This window comes from Heterodontus francisci, chromosome 7 (genome assembly GCF_036365525.1).
Source record: "Heterodontus francisci isolate sHetFra1 chromosome 7, sHetFra1.hap1, whole genome shotgun sequence".
Classification (NCBI taxonomy): domain Eukaryota; kingdom Metazoa; phylum Chordata; class Chondrichthyes; order Heterodontiformes; family Heterodontidae; genus Heterodontus; species Heterodontus francisci.
Window position 1 is genome coordinate 67,087,354 of NC_090377.1, and position 13,206 is coordinate 67,100,559.

Here is a 13,206-nt window from a genome sequence, read left to right on the forward strand (position 1 = left end):
AGTGTATTGCATGTTCAATTTTTTAATAAATATATTCTTTTGGGCCTCCTTATCTCGAGAGACAATGGATACGCGCCTGGAGGTGGTCAGTGGTTTGTGAAGCAGCGCCTGGAGTGGCTATAAAGGCCAATTCTGGAGTGACAGGCTCTTCCACAGGTGCTGCAGAGAAATTTGTTTGTTGGGGCTGTTGCACAGTTGGCTCTCCCCTTGCGCCTCTGTCTTTTTTCCTGCCAACTACTAAGTCTCTTCGACTCGCCACAATTTAGCCCTGTCTTTATGGCTGCCCGCCAGCTCTGGCGAATGCTGACAACTGACTCCCACGACTTGTGATCAATGTCACACGATTTCATGTCGCGTTTGCAGACGTCTTTATAACGGAGACATGGACGGCCGGTGGGTCTGATACCAGTGGCGAGCTCACTGTACAATGTGTCTTTGGGGATCCTGCCATCTTCCATGCGGCTCACATGGCCAAGCCATCTCAAGCGCCGCTGACTCAGTAGTGTGTATAAGCTGGGGATGTTGGCCGCTTCAAGGACTTCTGTGTTGGAGATATAGTCCTGCCACCTGATGCCAAGTATTCTCCGAAGGCAGCGAAGATGGAATGAATTGAGACGTCGCTCCTGGCTGGCATACGTTGTCCAGGCCTCGCTGCCGTAGAGCAAGGTACTGAGGACACAGGCCTGATACACTCGGACTTTTGTGTTCCGTGTCAGTGCGCCATTTTCCCACACTCTCTTGGCCAGTCTGAACATAGCAGTGGAAGCCTTACCCATGCGCTTGTTGATTTCTGCATCTAGAGACAGGTTACTGGTGATAGTTGAGCCTAGGTAGGTGAACTCTTGAACCACTTCCAGAGCGTGGTCGCCAATATTGATGGATGGAGCATTTCTGACATCCTGCCCCATGATGTTCGTTTTCTTGAGGCTGATGGTTAGGCCAAATTCATTGCAGGCAGACGCAAACCTGTCGATGAGACTCTGCAGGCATTCTTCAGTGTGAGATGTTAAAGCAGCATCGTCAGCAAAGAGGAGTTCTCTGATGAGGACTTTCCGTACTTTGGACTTCGCTCTTAGACGGGCAAGGTTGAACAACCTGCCCCCTGATCTTGTGTGGAGGAAAATTCCTTCTTCAGAGGATTTGAACGCATGTGAAAGCAGCAGGGAGAAGAAAATCCCAAAAAGTGTGGGTGCGAGAACACAGCCCTGTTTCACACCACTCAGGATAGGAAAGGGCTCTGATGAGGAGCCACCATGTTGAATTGTGCCTTTCATATTGTCATGGAATGAGGTGATGATACTTAGTAGCTTTGGTGGACATCCGATCTTTTCTAGTAGTCTGAAGAGACCACGTCTGCTGACGAGGTCAAAGGCTTTGGTGAGATCAATGAAAGCAATGTAGAGGGGCATCTGTTGTTCACGGCATTTCTCCTGTATCTGACGAAGGGAGAACAGCATGTCAATAGTCGATCTCTCTGCACGAAAGCCACACTGTGCCTCAGGGTAGACGCGCTCGGCCAGCTTCTGGAGCCTGTTCAGAGCGACTCGAGCAAAGACTTTCCCCACTATGCTGAGCAGGGAGATTCCACGGTAGTTGTTGCAGTCACCGCGGTCACCTTTGTTTTTATAGAGGGTGATGATGTTGGCATCGCGCATGTCCTGGGGTACTGCTCCCTCGTCCCAGCACAGGCATAGCAGTTCATGTAGTGCTGAGAGTATAGCAGGCTTGGCACTCTTGATTATTTCAGGGGTAATGCTGTCCTTCCCAGGGGCTTTTCCGCTGGCTAGGGAATCAATGGCATCACTGAGTTCCGATTTGGTTGGCTGTATGTCCAGCTCATCCATGACTGGTAGAGGCTGGGCTGCATTGAGGGCAGTCTCAGTGACACCATTCTCCCTGGAGTACAGTTCTAGGTAGTGCTCAACCCAGCGGTCCATCTGTTTGCGTTGGTCAGTGATTATGTCCCCCGATTTAGATTTGAGGGGGGTGATCTTCTTGATGGTTGGCCCAAGAGCTCTCTTCATGCCATCATACATTCCTCTGATGTTTCCGGTGTCTGAGGCCAGCTGAATATGACTGCATAGGTGTTGCCAGTAGTCGTTTGCGCAACGCCTAGCTGTTCTTTGTGCAGTACTTCTGGCTGCTTTAAGTGCTGCGGATGTTAAATCGCTGGGGGCTTTCTTGTAGTTCAAAAGTGCAATGCGCTTAGCGGCTATGACAGGTTCCAGCTCTTCATTATGAGATTGAAACCAGTCTGCATTTCTCTTCGCACTTTTGCCGTAGGTGGTCAAAGCTGACTCATAGATGGCGTCTCTGATGTGGGCCCACTTGGTCTCAGCATCCCCTGTGGGAGTGTTTTGAAGGGCTGTTACAAGTGAATTTAGAAATTTTTGTAACAGCTGTGGGTGAGAAATTCTGCTCGTGTTGATGCGCGGGTGGCCCTTCTGCTTGGAATGATGCAACTTCTTTGGTCTGAGTCTAACCTTGCTGCACACCAGGGAGTGGTCGGTGTCGCAGTCCGCACTGTGGAAGCTGCGTGTGATTTGAACACTGTTTAAGGCGGCTCGCCTTGTGACAATGAGGTCTAGCTGGTGCCAACGACGTGATCTTGGGTGCCTCCATGAAACCTGGTGACAGGGTTTAGTGTGAAAGAACGAGTTGGTGATGCAGAGGTTATGATAGGTACACAACTCAAGCAGTCTCTGCCCGTTCTCATTCATCCTTCCAACGCCATAGCGCCCAAGGCAGGAGGGCCATGAGTCATGGTCGGCCCCAACCCTGGCATTAAAGTCCCCCAGCAGGAATAGGTGTTCGGTGTTGGGGATGCTGCTAATGATGTTATGGAGTTGTTCATAGAACTGGTCTTTAGCTTCAGGTGCGGAACAGAGTGTTGGAGCATAGATGCTGAGTAGGTGTACTGGACCAGAGGTGGTGAGCAGTCGGATGGACAGTATGCGTTCCGAGCCATTTGAGGGAGGCTCTATCATGCTGAGCAAGGAGTTTCTGATGGCGAAGCCCACTCCATGCTGTCTTGGTTCTTCAGGATCCCTGCCCTGCCAGAAGAAGGTGTAGTCTTGCTCTGCTAGAGAGCCACTCGCGGGGAGGCGAGTCTCCTGAAGTGCTGCAATGTCCACATTGAGTCTACTGAGCTCGTTGTTAATGATGGCGGTCTTCCGAGAATCGTTGATTTGTGTAAGGTCTTCCGACAGGCCAGGACACATAGTTCTGACGTTCCAGCTTGCAAAGCGAAGGGCTGGTACCTTCTTTCCTTTTTTCATGTTGTTTGGTGCGGTGTGTCAGTCCACCTTTCGGGCAATGACCCTGAGCTCCAAGCACCCATTGAAGCAGGCAGACTGTGGCGGGACAGAACCTTATTGACCGGGGGCTGCCCGGTTTGAGGCGGGCGGTAGCTGTCCAGTGAGGTGCAATGACCTCTCCCACCGACAAAGGCAACCCGTGGCGCCCAGTTTCTACGCCAATTTATCTGGACTTATAACCCGTAAAATAAATATATAAAAGTTAATAAATCGTCTCATGTAGCATTCTGTACACAACTACAAGAACCCCCTCTCTGTGTCTCCTTAAGTGGGGAGATACTTATTGAAGAGAGTTTCCCAGACCCTTATAATATCTGGGATATTTATGACTTAGCCATAATTATTTAAAATAGGTTATCTGAAAGATAGTAATATTCTCTGTTAGTTTTCTTTCTTTGAGAGAAGACTAATTCAGTTCTTCAGACCCAAACAAGTGTCTGTAGGAATTTGTCTGGTCTGAACTTAAATAGGGATGTACACTTGATTTGGTTTAGTCCCTATAAGGGGTTAAAGTCATAAATCACCTCAAATATTCCCATCCTCAATGATGGATGAGCCCAGCACATCAGTGCAAAAGAAAAGGCTGAAGCATCTGCAACCATCTTCAGCCAGAAGTGCCGAGTGAGGTCCACAGCATCACAGATGCCAGTCTTCAGCAATTCAATTCATTCCACATGATATCAAGAAACGCTGAAGGCACTGGATAGTGCAAAGGCTGTGGGCTGTGACAACATCCGGCTGAAGTACTGAACACTTGAGCTGCAGACATAGCTGCACCCCTAGCCAAATTGTTCCAGCACAGCTACAACACTGGCATCTACCCAACAATGTGTAAAATTACCCAGGTCTGACCTGTCCACAAAAAGCAGGACAAATCCAATCTTGCCAATTTCCGCCCCATCAGTCTACTTTTGATCATCAGCAAAGTGATGGAAGGAGTCATCGACAGTGCTATCAAGTGGCACTTAAACAGTAAAAACTTGCTCATTGATGCTCAGTTTGGGTTCCGCCAGAGCCACTCTGCAACTAACCTCATTACAGCCTTGGTCCAAACATGGACAAAAGAGTTGAACTCGAGGTGAGGTGAGAGTGATTGCTCTTGACATCAAGGCAGAATTTGACCGAGTATGGCATCAAGGAGCCCTAGCCAAACTAAAGTCAATGGGAATCAAGGGGAAACTCTCCGCTGGTTGGAGTCATACCTAGCACAAGGGAAGATGGTTGTGGTTGTTGGAGGTCAATCATCTCAATCCCAGGACATCACTGCAGGAGTTCTTCAAGGCAGTGTCTTAGGCCCAACCATCTTCAGCTGCTTCATCAGTGACTCTCCCTCCATCATAAGGTCAGAAGTGGGAATGTTTGCTGATGATTGCACAATGTTCAGCACCATTCACGACTCATCAGATATTGAAGCAGCCCATGTCTACATGCAGCAAGACCTGGACAACATCTTGGCTTGGGCTGATAAGTGGCAAGTAACATTCACGCCACACAAGTGCCAGGCAATGACCATCTCAAACAGGACAGAATCTAATCATCTCCCCTTGATGTTCAATGGCATTACCATCGTGGAATCTCACACTATCAACATCCTAGTGGTTACCATTGACCAGAAACTGAACTGGACCAGCCACAAAAATATTGTGGCTACAACAGCAGGTCAGAGGATGGGAATTCTGTGGTGAGTAACTCACCTCCTGTCTCCTCAATGCCTGGTCACCATCTACAAGGCACAAGTCAGGAATGTGATGGAATACTCTCCACTTGCCTGGATGGGTGCAGCTCCAACAACACTCAAGAAGCTTGACACCATCCACGACAAAGCAGCCCGCTTAATTGGCACCCCATCCACTACCTTCAACATTCACTCCCTTCACCAGCGACGCACAGTGGCAGCAGTGTGTATCATCTACAAGATGCACTGCAGCAACTCACCACACCTCCTTCGACAGCACCTTCCAAACCTGCGACCTCTACCACCTAGAAGGACAAGGAGTAGCGGATGCATGGAAACACTACCACCTGCAAGTTCCCCTCCAAGCCACACACCATCCTGACTTAGAACTATATCACCATTCCTTCACTGTCGCGGAGCCAATATCCTCGAACTCCCTTCCTAACAGCACTGTGGGTGTACTTACACCCCAAGACCTGCTGCGGCTCAAGAAGGCAGCTCATGGGAAATTCGGGATGGGCAATAAATGTTGGCCTAGACAGCGATGGCCACATCCCACTAATGAATAAAAAATCTCAGTCTTGACAGCTCCAATTGTTCCAGCATCTACAGCTTTTTGGGAGAGGGGAATTGTGGAAACATGCTTCCTTATTTCTCTCCTAAATGTCCAAGTTCTAATTCTAAAATTATGTCCTGTCATTCTTGATTCCCCCATCAGAGGAAATAATTTCTCTGTATAAAGTTGAATCCTTTTACTATTTTCATACTTTGATCAGATTATCACTCAATATTCTATAAGCAAATAAGCCAAGTTTATGTAATCTGGCCTCATAATTTAACCCTTTAAGCCCTGGTATCATTCTAGAGAATCTACACTGCACCCACTCCCAGGCCAATACAGCCTTCCTGAGGAGTGGTCCCCAAAACTGAATGCAGCACTCCAGATGGGGCCTGACCTTAGTTGCTTTTACTGTAGCTGCTGTCAGTGAAAGCACAATAAGCACTTAAAATAAGTAAAGCACAGTTGCTGAATGAATGCTGGGAAAGTCATTCGTGGTTGGAGGAAGAACCTGGCATTGTGTATCAGGCCATGAGCTAGAAATTGTCTTTACATTCTGTACATGAATTGCACTTTTACAATCTTAAGGAAAAATGGCAGAAGAACCATTCAGCAGAATCTTCCCAGTCCCGCGGAAGCAGGTTTGAAGGTGGGACCAGGAGCAAGATCAGAAATAAAGGCATCGGGTCGGTGCCCCGTGCATTCATCCCTCCCAGCAATCTTGCTGGAGGCGGGTGAACATCAGCAGTGGCAGGTAGCCAATAATGATCAGTTCAGGGGAGGGTGGGGGCATGAGTGTCAGGGATTGGGATGGTGCTTTGCAAGTAAGTAATTAGTCCTTTTATTTCCAGGCGATCTTTAGGGTTGGTTTCCTTGAATTCAGCCATCTGGGCAAACCAATATTGCAGCAGGGATCTCAAGCAGGTGTTAGGCACCTTATTTACTTATGAAAATGGCCTAACACCTCCTTCAGGTGTGGATAAAGGAGGCCTCTTTGTCTTTGCTCAATCTGATGAGCAGAACAGTTCTGTTTGTGTTTCCTTAGGAAGCCATGTAGCATCAGATTAATGGGTGCTAAGTGACCCAATTTCTAGGCAAATACGTCTATTATGTGATGAATTTTATTTTATAAGTGTATATAGACAGCTCAGTAAAGTCACTCAAAGAGGTCTAGAAAAGTTGTTTGAAGGATTTGATTGATTGCTTTGATAGTTGTTGATTAATAGTTTTTTTCATTGTTTCTGAATTAATACAAATACCTTAAAGCAATTCAGTGATTTTTATTTCTACATATAGTGACTTTTGTTGGTGTATTTTTAAATTCATAGGACACATAAAAAAACACCATTCATTTAACAGAGAGTGGTTTGTTCTTTTTCAGTCGGAAACATGAGCCAATCACAAAGACGACTCACACAGTACAGGCACATGCTACTGTCAACATTTTTAATTATGCAGACATATTATTGTTTGTATTCCTATCTGTAGGAAGTAAAATGGAAAGAAAGGTGTGCGTTATGGTGGAGTCTGTTCTGCAGTAATACTGCATGAAAGCTCACAGGTTGCAAAGGATTCATTCTTCCTCTTCGCTCTGCTTGCTGTATAATGAATAACAATAATTTTTCTACCAGATAAATTATATGCAACATACCTTGCACAGTTAACTCCACAGTTACTTGGCGAACCCCACCAACATTGGTAGTTTCACATGTATATTTTCCAGCATCTTCTTTTTGCACTTCTTTAATGACTAAGCTGAAAGTTCCACGTTTACTCTGTTCAATAATGTACCGATCACCCTTTGGGACATGCTGTCCATTCTTAAACCATATGATGCGAGGTTCTGGATGTCCCCTGACCTGAAAAAAACAAAGAATTACTACTAAGTGTGGTTGTTGATAAGTGGCAACACCTTTTACTCTAAGCATGAGCAATAGGGGAAGAATTATTCTGATCACTTTGTGTAGTGGCATCATAAATGCATTTAAAGGGAATACATTTCCAGTAACACCCCACATATTGACTGGACCAATACTTTCCCTAATATTGCTGTGCAGGTTTAACCACAATTTTTAAAAATTAAGTTGACTAAACTAAGTCATTTATAATAACATGTAGTTGCATATAGTTGCTGCTTGAATTTTATTTTTAAATATTTAATAAAAACATTAAGTAAGTGGGCAGAATTTTGTGCAGGCAGCGGGATCCCAACGCTGGGCCAAGAAAGCAAAGGAAATCCCACCTTGGCCATTCAGGGAACTCCGGCTGTATTTAAAGGTGCTCGGGCAATTAACTGCCCAGTGCCGGGGTTCCTATCCTTTAAGGGCAGGGATCCTGCTTCCCAGAGCTGCCAGCCAATCAAAGGGCCAGCAGATCAGCAGTCCCAGCAGCGCCATTTGTAGTGGTGGCCATTGCCCTGGACTACAAGTAAGTGGGGCAAGCTCACTGAGGCCAGCCAGGCAGGTCCCGGCGAGGGGTGGTGGCCTTTGAAGGCAGGGTGGGTGTTGGTGCGGGGGGCAGCCTTTGCCACCGGGGACCATCCGTGGGCTACAGATTGCCCACAGAGGAGGCCCCCACCACATCCAGACCACAGGGAGGCCACCAGGTATTACTAGACAGCTTCCTCACGTGGTGCAGGCACCCCTCCACCACTCCCACCCCAGCGCTGGTTAAATGCTAGTGGTGGCAGGGTGAGGCCCTTACGTGACCATTAATTGGCCACATAAGGGCTTCAATTAGCCTCTGGGTGGGGAGGCCATCCTTGGCCTTCTCTGCCCCATACTTAATTGAGAGGAGTGAGGAAGGCAATGGGCACTCATTCCCCCCACCTTCCACCCTGCTTACACGCACCCCACCCACCAACCGCCGCCCCCCCCCCCCCCCGCCTCCCCTGCCTCTCAGCCTGCTCCCTTGGGGAGAATTAAATTCTGCCTCATGTATGCTGTCTATGGAGACAAATTGAGTCCAATTTTAACTCTGTGTAAAGTGCATGGGTATTGAATGAGTTAAAATCTTGCCTTCTGAAGTGTGAATTCTTTATTGAGCAAACAGAGACTTTTTTACTATGATATTCTTAGCAACCTTGATTCAAAGATCATTAAGGATGATAATGGGATGATAATGGGTTTCTATGCATGCCAGATATCCCATCTGACTTAAAAGTAATTCTGGCCTTGACAATCATCTTTCTGCTCTATAACTGAATGGTAATGGATTAACAGCATCTCTCACACCTTTACTGGAGGTCTGTCCAATTGAAGGTTTCTAAATTAGTCCCAATTTATGCCAAATTGTGGACAGTTTTCTGCTGTGAGCAGTCACCTATCAACCAAACTCATCTCACATGGGATCTGTACAATCAACAGAGAAAGGAATTTTTATTCCATCATTCTCAGTTAGAGGCAAATGCAAAACCCACAGGTAATAATGGCCTGAATCATTTATACTTCAGCATTATTTAGACATTCCATCCAATATGACATTCCCCAACCTAAACACCAGTACCAAAATTTTAAAGCAGACATGTTTCTTTCTCTCCCATTAACCTATCAGTCTCACAGAAACACATTTCAGCCATCTCAAAGGCTGAACTAATCCTAATCCGGGCTACCCTTTTGAAATTGATAGGGATGATAGACAGCTAAAGATCTTTCAATTCAACTAACTTGGTGAACATCTGAAATAGATGCAAGTCTGGCAGGAGATTTAGTTGTATAATCCCTGATGATCCAGTGGTGATATTAATCCTTGTCTCCAGCGCTCTAAATAGAGATATTTCTGGTTATTCATTGGCATAATGAATTTTAAACTTGGGTCTTGATCCAGTTGTCCAGCATGTATCTAAAAGTTTTCACAGCAGTTAGAATAGGCTTGGGGGTTGTTACGGTCTATCTACAATTCTTCAAAGCCACCGTACTGAGGGAGTGCAATTGTAGAGGTAACACAGGAAGTTGCTGCCGATAGTCTAGGACTGGGGTCTGCAATCTGCAGCTCTGGAACCGCATGCAGCTCTTTAACATCTCATTTGTGACTCCCAACCGTTTCCAATTGTATCATATTAACATGAGAAAAGCCTAAAAAAATTAAGTCAAGAATGGTAAGAACCGTGGTTTTATTGTGGGGATAAAAAGCTAATCATTATGCTGCACTTTACAGTTTCAAATGATTATTTGAACAAAAAACATCATAGTGATCTAAATTAACATGTTCGAATGGTATAGCTACCATGTAGCTATATATACAAACATAAAGACAGAGGCCCAGAAATTCATTTAATCACCCCCAACATTTTAGCTCGTGGGTGAGGCCACTGTCGCCACATAAAATTCCAGCCTTATTTTTTGGAGCAGCCTCCTATGGTCCCTTTACGAACGGCTGGTTAAGCCACCCACCACTTGGTACAAATGGGTAAATTACACCTATTTGTACCTGAAAATTATAGTCGGAGTCCTACAACCCACAGGCACCAGCATTTTGTCACAATTATTTAAATGAGGCCCAAAAACCGTGATCCTTGGGCCTGAGTCTTCCAGCGCAGGGATTGTTTCCTTTATCCTTTTGGTGCCTGCAAACTGAATTAAATGAATTTCTGGGCCTCTGCTTTTCAGAGCAGAAATTCTATGTGACAGAGGAACTGATAATATGATCCAAGTTGTGCAGTAGTGAAACCACTGGTCCCCAGGCACTGGCTACAACTGTGTCTGAATAGGTTGGCACCACCATAATGCAAGGTCAGCTCTTTACATTATCCTTTTGTACCCAATCATAACACACAACATAGTAGGAATGTAAAATGTACACAGAAATAGGACATCAGCAACTAGGAGCAATAAAATGGGTTGGCCACATTAGAGGATGCAAAGCATATTGGTTACATGTCAAATTAAAGAGAGAGACAGATGTTGCCTTTTGTGAAGAAAGAAAATCTTTAATTAAAATGGCAGAATAAAATAATTACTGCTTCTTAGAATCATTTAGTTTTCTTTAACAGTTAGTTCCTCCTTTAACACTTGCGTAATCTTGCAGACATGCCTCTAACTGAAATATCATTAATAATCTTTATCAGCTTTATTTTCCTATGATATCCCGACATCATGTTCTTTCCCCTCCAAGTACCTGTTCACCTTTTCTCTGTATCACGAGACCACTACTTTCTTGATGAGGCTCTCCCCTATAAGTTGCCACTACCCCTGTGAAATGACTGTTACAAACACAATGGGCCATAATTTGTTGTAGGAGTGAATCTAACGGCATCTGCTGTTAGTTAGACTTGCCTTTGCCCAATTAATCTCAATGATATTTTGCCCACAAGTTGAAAATCTCACAGTGAAGGAAATGAGGCATGTGGATTTTGAGCGAACTGAGCAAGCCTGCACCTCAAAACTACTTAATTTACGATAAAGTGCTTTGAGGTCATGAAAGGCACTATATAAATGAAAGTGTTTCTCTCTTTCTTTCAATCAGATTGAAGGATTGGGAAATAAACAGTACAAGGATTGAGAAGGAAGTGTAGAGTGGGTGAATTCAATGTCAAATCAGGTACAAAAAAGGAACGAAGAGGGAAAGAAAGAGGGGGTTAAGAGAGATAAAAAAAAGACAGAAAGGAAAAGTTAAAACAAAAATTATTTTAATTTTAAATTACACATTTTTAAAATAACCAACAATTAAAACCTGAAGGAATGAGACTCCAGACTTGTAATAGTTAATTTTCAGTGCCAGAGACGTTCATTGACAGTAATTAACAATTGTTAAAAGAATCTCTTGCATGCTCTCTAATGCTAAATATAAACACTAGGCCTTATAGGTTTTATTCTCAAGTTTTGCTGTAGACTCTGTTATAATGTAACAATAATATTTACATATTTTGTTCAAAATGTAAATATGCTCATACTCTAAAATAATTTGGAGGGGATAAGAGAAATCAGAATAGAGGTCAAAATAATATTTTCATTCAAATGTTATGGCCTATACTCAACAACTCAAAATGCTTCTATTTCAAAAACAATTTCAAATATGCCACAGCCAATTTGTTCAACATCAGACATAATGGAAGTAGATATTCCCTTTGGCTAGTTTGATTACTGTGCTTGACCAGGCTAATTACCATCTCCCTGCATTGACTTTCAAATTAAATTCTATCAGCTTTAAACGATCTTATGCTCAGAATAATTACACAGTGAGTAGAGGAGCTATACAGACCAGGAAGGTCTCTTGATTAAACCTGGATTTGCACAATAAAAACAGAAAATGCTGGAAATACACAGCAGGTCTGGCAGAATGTGCGGAGAGAGGAACAGAATTAACGTTACATGTCCGTGACATTTCGACAGAAGTCTGTGCATTGGTCCTGATGATTCATTGGACCATCTCTTTCCGGGCACTGAGGCATACTGGTCCTCCACTAGTCTTTTGAAGGTGTGTATGGGATGCCAGGGATGAGTCCTGAGCAGCAGGCTGTGTTGCTGGATGAGTGATAGGGGTGTAGTGCATTGAGCAGTGTGAGCAGTGGGTGGTGTGGTGGGTTTGAGATGTGACATGCAGATGCATTCACTCCGCTTAAACACTTCAGTGAGGTCATTAAAGTTATTTCTGCACGGCTGCCATGTCCTCGGGACAACACTCTGGGAACTATCCCCACTTGTCACCTGCTCCCATTTCCTTCTGAGGCTCTGTCTAGAGGGCTTCCTGCCCCCTGGCGGAAACATGGTGTCTCTCCTGGCCTTCACTTGTCTAAGCAGTGTCCCCAGGGCCGCGTCACTAAATTGGGGAGTGTCTCCCTTGACCTTGAATGTTCCAAAGTCATTTTCCAGCAGCCTGCAGTGCAGTAATATAACTTCCCATTAATAGGGACTGCAGCTTTAAGGGAAGACTGCCCTCTGCTTTGTTCAGAATGCTACTCAGCCCATTGCAGCATGCAGAGGCTGCTGGCAGCACCACAGAAAGGGCTACAGTGCGGGATCCACTCAGGACCACAACTGCTATCATGGAAACAAGGTGGGTGCGCCAATTTTACATGCTGTCCATCTTGTTCAGAAACAGAGCAGGCAATTCGTGAATCATGACCCCTGCACCCAAAAAGCGGTGCTATCCAATTTCGAGCCCCATCTCTGTTGGCACTCCTCCAAAACAGCCCAATAGTGATCTGAAACTCATTGCAACATTTAACCTACTATTTACTGTTCTGCCCTGCAAGGCACTACTGCATTTAAAACCCAATATCATTTTAAAGTACTGTGCAAAACAACCATCGATATTCCCAGAGTGCTTCATTGAATGCCTGCATCTCATCTCTCTCGTTGTCCAATGGATTATGCAGCAATTGGCCCAGTTCCAAGATGCCCCTGTGCTTTTTCTCTACTCTATTTCCATGTTGTTTATCCTCTCTGTCTTAGAAGCGACTGAGCAGTAATACTGACTATATCGATACACAAGCCAAGTAGCATGGGATCTATTAGATATACTGTTCAAAAGGGGAAGAAAGTTCTTTGAACTCACTAAGAAATGAGAGGATGGGTTTTCCTGGCAGACACTGTCCCAGGTCGATTTGGAAAGAACGTCAATGGGACAATAAGTTCAGTGCCTTGTCTTTTGGTTGGGTCTAATCAACATTGTAATAAAAGCAAAATACTGCAAATAAAAGCAAAATGTTGCAGATG

At 44.8% G+C, this 13,206-nt stretch overlaps 1 protein-coding gene across 10 annotated transcripts in view; it reads right to left on the minus strand.

Annotated features, from left to right (window-relative positions):
- The window catches only part of LOC137372031 (myosin light chain kinase, smooth muscle-like), a 433,121-nt gene that overhangs the window by 277,192 nt on the left and 142,723 nt on the right, over positions 1-13,206 (minus strand). For all 10 annotated transcript variants that reach the window (XM_068035330.1, XM_068035322.1, XM_068035326.1 and 7 more), the window contains one exon: positions 7,203-7,410. In XM_068035330.1, the coding sequence (XP_067891431.1) occupies positions 7,203-7,410 (208 nt within the window). The remainder of the gene's footprint in view (positions 1-7,202; positions 7,411-13,206) is intronic.